Raw genomic sequence first — 12,365 nt, 5'->3', positions numbered from 1 at the left:
AGGACTAGCCATTCTAATATCTAATAAACTAGATTTTCAACCAAAATTAATCAAAAGAGATAGAGAAGGACACTTCATACTCATCAAGGGAAAAATCCACCAGGAAGATATCACAATCCTGAACATCTATGCCCCAAATGCAAGGGCACACACATTTGTAAAAGAAGCTTTAATAAAACTTAAACCACACATAGGGGCCCACACATTAATGGTGGGAGACTTCAACACCCCATTCTCAACAAAAGACAGGTCAACAAAACATAAATTAAATAAAGAAACAATAAGTCTGACAGAGGTCATGAATCAAATGGACCTCATGGTCATCTACAGAACATTTCACCCAAACTCAAAAGAATTTACCTTCTTCTCAGCACCTCATAGAACCTTGCCCAAAATAGACTATATAGTTTATCAAAATGCAAGCCACAACAAATAAAAAAAGATTGAAATAATCCCTTGTATCCTATCTAATCACCATGGACTAAAACTGGACCTCAAAGACAAAAATAGCAAAAGGCTTACACACACATGGAAACTGAACAACTTGCTACTAAGACACAGCTGGGTCAGAGAAAAATAAAGAAAGAAATTAAAGACTTCCTAGAATTCAATGGAAATGAAGGTACAACATACCCAAAGTTATGGGACACAATGAAAGCAGTGATAAGAGGAAAGTTCATAGAACTAAGTGCCTTCAAAAAGAAATTTGAAACATCTCATGCAAGCAACTTAATGGCTCACTTAAAAGCTCTAGGAAAAAAAAACAAGCAGACACACAGAAGAGGAGTAGGTAGCTGGAAACAATCAAACTCAGGGCTGAAATCAATAAATTAGAAACAAATAAAACAATTCAAAGAATCAATGAAACCAAGAGCTGGTTCTTTGAGAAAATCAACAAGATAGACAAAGATTTAGCCAAACGAACTAAAAGGCAGAGAGAAACTATCCAAATCAACAAAATCAGAAATGAAAAGGGGGACATAACCACAGACACTGAAGAAATAAAAAACAATAATTAGGTCTTACTTCCAAAGTCTATATACCACAAAATTTGAAAATCTAAATAAAAGGGACACTTTTCTCGACCAATTCTACATGCCAAAGCTTAATCAAGACCAGGTAAACCAATTAAATAGTCCTATATCCCTTAAGGAAATAGAAGCTGTCATCAAAAGGCTACCATGGAAAAAAAGCCCAGGCCCAGATGGTGTCATTACTGAATTCTACAAGAATTTCAAAGAAGAGCTAACACCAATACTCTTCAAACTATTCCACAAGATAGAAACAGAAGGAACACTACCAAACTCATTCTGTGAATCCACAGTCACCTTGGTACCTAAACCTCACAAAAACCCAACAAAGAAAGAGAATTTCAGGCCAATCTCCCTCATGAACATTGATGAAAAATACTCAACAAAATACTTGCAAACCGACTCCAAGAACACATCAAGGACATCATCCACTACGACCAAGTAGGCTTCATCCCAGCCATGCAGGGGTGGTTCAATATATGGAAATCCATCAAAATGATCCACCACATAAACAAACTGAAGGAGAAAAACCACAAGATCATCTCCTTAGATGCTGAAAAGGCATTTGACAAAATCCAACATCCATTCATGTTTAAAGTATTGGAGAGATCAGGGATACAAGGCACGTACCTGAACATAGTAAAGGTGATATACAGCAAGCCTATAGCCAACATCAAACTCAATGGAGAGAAACTTAAACCATTCCCACTGAAATCAGGGACAAGGCAAGGCTGTACACTCTCTCTATATCTCTTCAACATTGTTCATGAAGTCCTAGCTAGAGCAATAAGACAATTAATTGAAGGAGATAAAGCGGATACAAATTGGAAAGGAAGAAGTCAAAGTATCATTGTTTGCAGATGATATGATAATATACCTGAGTGACCCCAAAAATTCTATGAGGGAACTCCTACACCTGATTAACACCTTCAACAATGTGGCTGGATACAAAATTAACTCAAAAAAATCAGTAGCCTTCCTGTATACTAAAGACAAAAGGGCAGAGAAAGAAATTAGGGAAACAACACCCTTCACAATAGCCACAAAGGAAATGTGGCTTGGTTGGTGTGAACCTAACCAAGCAAGTCAAAGACTTGTATGAAAAAAATTTCAAGTCTCTGAAGAAAGAATTTGAAGAAGATATAAGAAGATGGAAAGATCTCCCATGCTCATGGCTTGGCAGGATTAATATAGTAAAAATGGCCATCTTACAAAAAGCAATCTACAGATTCAATGCAATTCCCATCAAATTACCAACACAATTCTTTACAGACATGGAAAGAAAATTCTCAACTTCATATGGAACAACAAGACACCCAGAATTGCTAAAACAATTCTCTACAGGAAAAGATCTTCTGGAGGTATCACCATCCCTGATCTCAAGCTGTACTATAGAGCAACAATACTAAAAACTGCATGGTATTGGCATAGAAACAGACTGGTGGAACAATGGAATTGAATAAAAGACCCTGACATAAATCCACACACTTATGGACACCTGATTTTTGACAAAGATGCCAAATCCATTCAATGGAAAAAAGACAGCATCTTCAACAAATGGTGCTGGTCTAACTGGAAGTCTACATGCAGAAAAATGCCAATCGATCCATACTTATCACCCTGCACAAAAATAAATCCAAGTGGATCAAAGACTTCAACATAAAACCAGACACACTAAACCACTAAGAAAAAAAGTGGGGAATACCCTTTAAATCATTGGTACAGGAGACAACTTCCTGAACAGAACACCAACAGCACAGGCTCTAAGATTAACACTCAATAAATGGGATCTCATGAAACTGAAAAGCTTCTTTAAAGCAAGGGACACTGTCCTCAGAACAAAACGACGCCCTACAGATTGGGAAAGGATCTTCACCAACCCTATATCTGTGAGAGGGCTAATATCCAGTATATATAAAGAACTAAAGAAGTTAAGCAGCCAAAAATCCAGTAATCCAATTGAAAAATGGGGTACAGAACTAAACAGAGAATTCGCTGTAGAGGAATATCGAATGGCAGAGAAACACTTAAAGAAATGCTCAACCCCATTAGCCATCAGATAAATGCAAATCAAAATGACCCTAAGATTTCACCTTACACCCATCAGAATGGCTAAGATAAAAAAACTCAAGAGACAACACATGCTGGAGATGTTGTGGAGAAAGGGGAACCCTCCTCCACTCCTGGTGCAAATGCAAACTTGCACAACCACTCTGGAAAGCAATCTGGTGCTTTCTCAGACAACTAGGAATAGTGTTTCCTCAAGATCCAGCCATACCACTCCTAGGCATATATCCAAAAGATTCTCAAGTACACAATAAGGACATTCGCCCAACCATGTTTGTAGCAGCCTCATTTATAATAGCCACAAGCTGGAAACATACCAGATGCCCCTCAGTGGAAGAATGGATGCACAAATTGTGGTATATCTACACAATGGAATATTACTCAGCAATAAAACATAAGGAAATCATGAAATTTGCAGGTAAATGGTGGGATCTGGAAAAGATCCTCCTGAGTGAGATATCCCAGAAGCAGAGTGTTGTACACAGTATATACTCACTCATATAAGCATATAATATAGGATAAACCTAGTAAAATCTGTACACCTAAAGAAACTAATCAAGAGGGAGGACTCTTGCTAAAATGCTCAATTCCTGTCCAAAAAGGCAAAGAGGCTGGATATCAGAAGAAGGAGAAAAGAGGGAACAAGTCAGGAGCCTCACACAGAGGACCTCTGAAAAATTCTGCCCTGCAGACTATCAATGTATATGCTGAGAATTATGGGCAACCTTTGGGCATAATGTACGGAATCTTAGGAAAGAAGTGGGAAACTATAAGATCTGCAGAGGACAGGTACTCCACAAGGAGAACAACAGAACCAAAAAATCTGACTGAGCACAAGGGTCTTTCCTAAGACTGATATTCCAACCAAGTACCATGCATGGAGATAACCTAAGACCCCTGCACAGATGTAGCCCATAGCAGTTCAGTATCCAAGTGAGTTCCATTGTAATAGGAAGAGGGACTGTTTCTTACATGAAATGATTGGCCTGCTCTTTAATTACCTCCTCCTGAGGGGGAAGCAGCATTACCAGGCCACAGAAGAAAACACAGCCACTTCTGATGAGACCTAATTGACTAGGATCAGAAGGAAGGAAAAGAAGTACTCCCCTATCGGTGGACTTGAGTTGGTGCATGCATGCAGAGTGTCGAGGAAGGGAGGGATTGGGATGCGAGAAGGGAGTGAACCACAGGGGGATACAAAGTAAATAAAGTGTAGTTAATAAGGAAAAAAGAGAAATAAAAAGAAAAAATTAAAGAAAACACAAGCAGAGAGAACCCTGGTGCTGCAGAACTTAGAGAAAAGATCAGGAACCCCAAAAGGTAAGCATCCCCACACAATAAAAGAGATGGAAGAGAGAATCTCATGTACCGAAAATAAAATTGCAGAAATTGATACATCTCTCAAAGAAAAAGCAAAATTGGAAATGTCTCAAACACAAATCATCCAAGAAATCAAGGATACCATGAAAAGACGAAATCTGAGAATAAAAGGATAGGTGAAAAAGATGATTCAAGGCTTCAAAGTCCAGCTGGTTCTTTGAGAAAATCAACAAGATACACAAATCCTTAGCCAAACTAAAAGGCAGAGAGAAAATATCCAAATCATTAAAATCATAAAAGGTGGATATAAGAGAAACATTGAAAATTCAAAGAAGCATTAGGTCTTACTTTAAAAGCATATAGATCACAAAATTTGAAATTCTAAATGAAATAGACAATTATCTTCATAGATTCCATTTACCAATGTTACAGCAAGACCAAGTAAACAGATTAAATAGTTCCATATTATCCAAGGACGTAGAAGCAATAATCAAAAGTCTCCCTGCCAAAAAAAGCCCAGGTTCTGTTGGTTTCAGTGCAGAATTCTACCAGACCATCAAAGAAGAGCTAATGCCAATACTCTTCAAACTATTTGATAAAACAGAAACAGAAGGAACATTACCGAACTCATTCTGTGAGGGCACAGTCCCCTTGATACCTAAAACACACAAACACCCAACAAAAACAAAAATTCAGACCTATCTCCATTATGAACATTGATGCAAAAATACTAAATAAAATGCTCTCAAACCAAATCCAAGAATACATAAAAGATATCATCCACCAAGGTATGCAGGTTTGGTTCAATACATGGAAATTCATCGATGTATCCACCACATCAACAAAAAGAGGGGAAAGAAAAAACACATGTTCGTCTCCTTAGAATCCAAGAAAGGATTTGAAAAAATCCAGTTTTGAAGAGATCAGGTTTATAAGGCACAGAGTAAAGACAATATACAGAAAGCCTATAGCCAACATCAAGCGAAGTGAACAGAAACTTAAATCAATCCCTTTGAAATCAGGAACAAGACAAGGCTGCCCACTTTCTCCATATCTCTTCAACATAGTACTTGAAGACCTAGCTAGAGCAATAAGACAACTAAAGGAGATGAAGAGAATACACTTTGGAAAGGAAGAAGTCAAAGTATCACTATTTGCAGATGATATGATAGTATACATGAGTGAAACCAAAAAGTCTACCAGAGAGCTGCTTCAGCTGATAAACACCTTCAACAATGTAGCTGGATACAAAGTTCACTCAAAAAAAAAAAAATCAGTAGCCCTCCTGGATACAAAAGAGAAAAGGACTGGGAAAGAAATTAGGGAAACTACACCCCTTGCAATAGCCAAATATAACATAAAGTAGCTTGGGGTGAGTCTAACTAAGCATGTTAAAGAACTGTATGAAATTTATCTTCAAGACTCTGAAAAAATTAATTGAAAAAGATATCAGAAGATGGAAATATCTCCCATGCTCATAGATTGGTAGGAGTAACATAGTGAAAATGGCCATCCTACCAAAAGCAATCTACAAGTTCAATGTAATTCCAATCAAAATACCAACACAATTATTTACAGAACTTGAAAGAACAATTCTCAATTTCTTATGGAAAAACAAAACACCCAGAATTGCTAAAACGATCCTTTTCAACAACAGATTGTCTATCCCTGATATCAAGCTGTACTACAGAGCAATAGTAATAAAAACTACATTGTACTAGCATAGAAACCGAATCATGGAACAATGGCATCTAAAAGAAGACCCAGAAATAAACCCATACACCTACAGGATACTTGATTTTTGTCAAAGAAGCCAAAACCATACAAGGGAAAAAAGACAGCATTTTCAAAAAATGGTGCTGATCTAACTGGATGTCTACACAAAGGCATATGCAATAGATCCATATTCATCACTCTGCACAACACTAAAGTCTAACTGGATCAAAGACCTCAAAATAAAATCAGACACGTAAACCAGTTAGAAGGAAATGTGGGTAAGAGCCTGCAACTCATTGGCACAAGAGACAACTCCCAGAACAGAAAAGGAACAGTGCAGGCTGTATGATCAAAAGTCAATAAATGGGACCTCATGAAACTGAAAAACTACTGTAAAGCAAAGGACACTGTCATCAGAACAAAACAACAGTCTACAGATTGGGAAAGTATCTTCACTAACTGCGTATCTGACAGAGGGCTAATATCCAGTATATACTAAGAACTTAAGAAGTTAAACAACAACACACTAAGTACTCCAATTAAAAATGGGGAACAGAGCTAAACAGATACTTCTTAATAGAGGAATATTGAATGGCAGAGAAACACTTAAAGAAATGTTAAACGTCATTAGTCATCAGGGGGGGTGTAAATCAAAACAGTCCTGAGATTTCACTTTACACCTACCAGAATGGCAAGCTCAAAAAACTCAAGTGACAACATATGCTGGAGAGTATATGAAGAAAGGGGAACCCTTCTTCAGTGCTGGTGGGAATGTAAACTTGTACAAACAGTTTGGAAATCACTCTGGTGTTTTTTTTTTTTTTCTTCAGAAAATTACGAGTAGTGCTACCTCAAGATCCAACTATAACACTCCTAGGCATCTATCCAAAGTATTTTCAACTATACAACAAAGATATTTGCACAACCATATTTGTAGCAGCTCTATTTGCAATTGCTAGAATCTGGAAACAACCTAGGTGTCCCTCAATGGAGGAATGGATACAGAAACTGTGTTACATTTACACAACGGAATCTTAGTTAGTTATTTAAAACAAGGACATATTGAAATTTGCAGGCAAATGGTGGGAAATAGAAAAGATCATCTTAACTGAGGTAACCTAGAAGCAGAAAGACACACATGGTATATTCTCACTCATAAGTTGATAGTAAACATACTAAAATCTATACCAAAGAAGCTAAACAACAAGGAATACCATAGGAAGATGCTCAATCTTCATTCAGAAAGACAAATGCGGTACATATTGGAAGCAGGAGAAGATAGGGAACAGGACAGGAGCCTACCACAAAAGGCCTCTGAAAGACTATAGACTGAAGTATTGAAAGAGATGCTTATACTCATAGCCAAACTTTGGGTATAATGCAGGGAATCTTATGAAAGAAGGGGGAGATAGACAGACCAGGAGAGGACAGGAGCTCCACCTGGAGACCAACAGCCAAAAAACCTGGGCCAAGGGGGACCTACAGAGAATGATACTCCAACCAGTGACCATTCATGGATAGGACCTAGACCCCCTGCTCAGATCACTTCCCCCTGGGTGGTGCAGCCTTTCCAGGCCACAGAGGACTGTACCCTGTCTTGATGAGAACTGATAGGCTAGGGTCAGATAGAAGGGGAGGAGGAATTGTCCTATCAGTGGACTAGGAAAGAGACATAGGGGTAGAAGAAAGAAGGAGGGTGGGACTCAGAGGAGATGAGGAAGGTGTCTACACCCTGGATACAAAGTAAATAAACTGTTATAAACAAACAAACAAATAGAAAATAAACCCCATTTTTACCTGATAACATTTAGCCTCCAAATGCTTCACTATTTTAATTCTCATGTAAGAGCTGTTCCAAAGTTTATTTATTAAGTAAACTGTTATACCTACTTGTTTTCTTGCAAAAGAAAAAAAAAAACTGTTGGAATGATTAATAGTTATAAAAACATCTTTTAAAGTTCTACCAATTCACTTAACAACATTTCAAAGCTTTATTCCTATGTTTTTAGTATATGAGGTATAGAATGAGGGCATACAAGACAAATATTTACTGAGTGCCTGGGTAACATATTGTTTAACAAAAAATACACGCACAGATAGAAGCAGCAGGAAACTGACAGATTTAAAAGAGAAAAGTTTTTTTTCTCTACGATTCATTTGAAGCTATGAAAGTTACTGAAGTAAAATACTTGCCTCAAATACTTTTTGAACATAGGAAATTAATTTTTATTTTGTATGGTGGTGACACATTCAAGGCTCAATGGTTTTGAATATTCTATTCAATATATCTCAAAAGAAAGACTATTTGTGCAGTCAGCTATTTGAACTAGTAGAGTGACTGAAGCATAAAGAATAATAAACAAAAAGATATTTAGACACTACATTAATAAAAAATAATAAATATAAGTTTCTTATATAAAACATTCAATTTGAACTTACAGGTTATTAGTTAATCTTATGCCATTTTAAAAGCTGATGAAATCTCAGAGAAAAGCACTAAAAAAACCCTCCCCATTATTAATTTAGAGATGTATCCAAATATATATAGTACATATCTATGCATATATTATATAATGTTATATTATATTACATTTATATATTTGATATGTAATACATTCTATATAAATATATAGAGTACCTTCAATATAGTCACTGGCTGAATGATAGACAATGTAAATGATATTTATAATGAATAGAGCAGCATCCTATAAATATTAGCTAATTTCTTTTTCCATCATTTGAATGTCAACATTTTGAATATAACTTAATCTCTGTCAGCTCATTTTCTTTATTTTTGTATTTCCTAACTTTCATAAGATAGCTCTTTCTGAGGAAGATTTCTTTTTTGGTATGTGCATTTTGTTTACGCTACACATGCCAAATAGATCTCGCAAGAGGAAACTCTGAGCTCATTTGGAAGTCATTTTTGGTAACACATGAATCAGAACTCTTATTTTCTTCTCAGCACTGCTGGCATTTTATTACTTCCATCTACAGTCCAATATGCTTTTAGCACTAAGAACCCTGAGGCCAAACACACAAAGCACTAAGAAAATGGGAACTTCTAGCAATTCCAATTTTTGTCTCTCTTTCAGGCTTCTTTGCTCCCCTGAAAGACTGAAATCACTTTAAGCTTACCATGAAACAGGAACATCGTGAGCATCAGTGATTGACAGAAGTTGCTGATGTTGATTTAGGAGTCTTTGACTTATAGGTCAGGTGTAAAACACTTAAACATGCTTGTAAAGTCTGCTTGTCATACTCCTATGGATTTTTCCAGACTATGCTCAAATGTCAAAGTCCTCATGAAGGCTCCTCTGGCGACCACAGACATAACTAGGTACTTTCTAGTTTGTATTTTTACTGTATCTTAACATGTTACTATGTCTGGGCACAGTAAATTCTAATGCATGTACCTTGCCTGTATTCATGGAATAGAAACTAACTACTATATTACCTTCATTTCTGGCTTATCACATCAAATCAAGTGGATTCTCAATGAATAATTGAAAGAATTGTCAGAGAGTGAGTAATAATAACCATTATTATTACTAACCATTATAGGTTACAGACAATCAATGGTTGGAGAGGACATGAACAACCTAAGTTCGAGTTTGCATGTCAGTTAAGTTAGCCACAATAAAGATTAATAATAATAATGAAAGAAATCAATTATAAAATGTCTTATAATAAAAGTTATTTAAAGGCTTTGAGTTGTTTACCTCTGGAAATTTTCAGTTAAATATTTGGTCTATAATTGATCAGAACTGTAGAAAATAAAACCACAGATAAGAATGTTACTTGTGTGTTTATGTATGCATATTATATTTATAACTTTTAAATTTTGAAAATGATTTGACTTTTTATCTGATCTCTTACTGCTAGCAGATCACATAATAATTATTGCTTAGCTGAAAAATTAACTATGTATATTTATTAAGGGTCAAAGAACAACTTCAACTTTAGTCTCAACAGAGATGTGAAAGCAATTATGGTATTTATGAAAGTTTGGTGTAGTTTGTACTACTGCCAGAGTTACTAGTTCAACTGTTGTGATATGCCCTAAATTGTGTCTCAAGAACTAGGGGAAAGTAGTTCCTCTAAGACTACTCTCACTTCATAAATTGTCTAGTTCTACTCAAGATGAAAAATTTTTACGGGCGCAATCACTGATTAACACAGTCCAAAAGAACAAATATTTGTTTGGGTAACAGAAACATACCTCAAATGACAAATAATGTTTTAAATTACATTCCTGCTGGGGATAAAGATCTAAAAAATTAAATCAATACTGTTCTTAGATATATAACAATACCAACACAAGTTAAAAAAAAAAAAAAAACTGAACCACAAAATTCACCATGGTTTAAAATATGTTACTCACCAGAAATAGGGTTCTGAAGTTGTTGAGATCTCCAAAAAAGTCTTCTATGGTTACTGTGTTTGGGTCAAAAATGAAGTATTCTCCCAGGTTCTCATACAGCTTCACCATATTGTTGTGCATGGTGGACAGTTTTTCATACTGTTCTCTGGCATTCTTTGTAAAGCTGTAACTTTGCATTAAGGAATGTTATCCAATAATATTTCAGAGGCTATCACTAGTTGTCAAGACTTGAAACCATTGCTTTCATAAATATACTTACATATTGGTTTGATAGAACTGTCATAAAGTGCCACATAGTGGGTGCTTTCAAGAACACAATATTTTTCAAACATCCAGAGCTATAATTCTGCGTGAGACACATTGGAATATTTAGTTTCTTAAGCAGCCTTTCTCTCCTTCAATGGCTGATTGTTGCCTTCTTATTGTGTCCTCATACAATTGCTCACCTGTTTTGTTGTGTGTGCTCAAATCTCCCCTCCATTCTTTTCTTTTTTTTTTTTATCTTGGTTTTTCAAGACAGAGTTTCTCTGTGTAGCCTTGGCTGTCCTAGACTTGCTTTGTAGATCAGGTTGGCCTTGAACTCACAGAGATCAGACTGCCTCTACCTCCCTGAGTGCTGGGATTACAGGATTGCACCACCTCACCCTGCTAAATTCTCCTTACTTAAAAGTCCACCTGTCACCTATCAACATATATCTTGGGGATCCAAGATGGCAGCTTCTAGCTGCACTTTATCTGAGGGGCACAGTATCTGAAACTCCAAAATTGCACCTCACAAAACCTTCTCCAAAATAGACCATATAGTTGGTCACAAGCAAGCCTCAAAAGATACAAGAAGATTGAAATAATCCCCTATATTCTATCTGACCACCATGGACTAAAATTAGACCTCAACAAAAAACCCACACAAACATGGAACCTGAACAAGTCCTTACTCAATGACAGCTGGGTCAGGAAAGAAATAAAGAAAGAAATTAAATACTTCCTAAAATTCAATGAAAATGAAGGCACAACATACCCAAACTTATGGGACAATGAAAAAAAGTGCTAAGAGGAAAGTTCATAGCACTAAGAAGAAGAAATTCAAAACATCTCATACAAGCAAGTTAATGGCTCACCTGAAAGACCTGGGTGGGGGGAAGCAGACACACCCAGCCAAGAGGAGCAGACAGCTGGAAATAATCAAACTCAGGGCTGAAATCAATAAAATAAAAACAAAGAGAACAATTCAAAGACTCAATGAAATCAAGACTGGTTCTTTGAGAAAATCAACAAGATAGACAAACCCTTAGCCAAACTAACTAAAAGGCAGAGAGAAACTATCCAAATCAGCAAAATCAAAAATGAAAAAGTGAACATATGAATAGACACTAAGGAAATCTAAACAATCATTGGGTCTTACTACAAAAGCCTATATGGCACAAAATTTAAAAATCTAAATGAAATGGACAATTTTCTTGATAGATTCTGTTTACTAAAATTAAATAAAAATCAGGTAAATAGATCGAATAGTCCTATATACCCCAATGAAAACAGAAGCAGTCATCAAAAGGCTTGTTTCCAAAACAGCCCAGTACCAGATGGTTTCAGTTCAGAATTCTACCAGACCTTCAAAGAAGAGCTAACTCCAATTCTCATCAAAATATTCCACAAAATAGAAACAGAAGGAACATTACCTAACTCATTCTATGAAGCCAGAGTCACCTTGATACCTAAGCCACACAGAAATCCAACAAAGAAAGAAAATTTCATGTCAATCTCTCCTATGAATATTGATGCAAAAATACTTAATAAAATACTTGCAAACCGAATCCAAGAACATCTAAAAGATATAACCTACCATGACC

The 12,365-nt window shown here is 36.2% G+C and overlaps 1 protein-coding gene across 8 annotated transcripts in view; it reads right to left on the bottom strand.

Annotated features, from left to right (window-relative positions):
• Positions 1-12,365, bottom strand: part of Diaph2 (diaphanous related formin 2) — a 980,694-nt gene that overhangs the window by 291,589 nt on the left and 676,740 nt on the right. For all 8 annotated transcript variants that reach the window (XM_060375359.1, XM_060375356.1, XM_060375358.1 and 5 more), the window contains one exon: positions 10,519-10,683. In XM_060375359.1, the coding sequence (XP_060231342.1) occupies positions 10,519-10,683 (165 nt within the window). The remainder of the gene's footprint in view (positions 1-10,518; positions 10,684-12,365) is intronic.

The sequence above is a fragment of the Meriones unguiculatus genome, chromosome X (genome assembly GCF_030254825.1).
Source record: "Meriones unguiculatus strain TT.TT164.6M chromosome X, Bangor_MerUng_6.1, whole genome shotgun sequence".
Lineage (NCBI taxonomy): Eukaryota > Metazoa > Chordata > Mammalia > Rodentia > Muridae > Meriones > Meriones unguiculatus.
The sequence above is the reverse complement of the archived record's forward strand: the minus strand, read 5'-3'. Positions and strand labels throughout refer to the sequence as shown.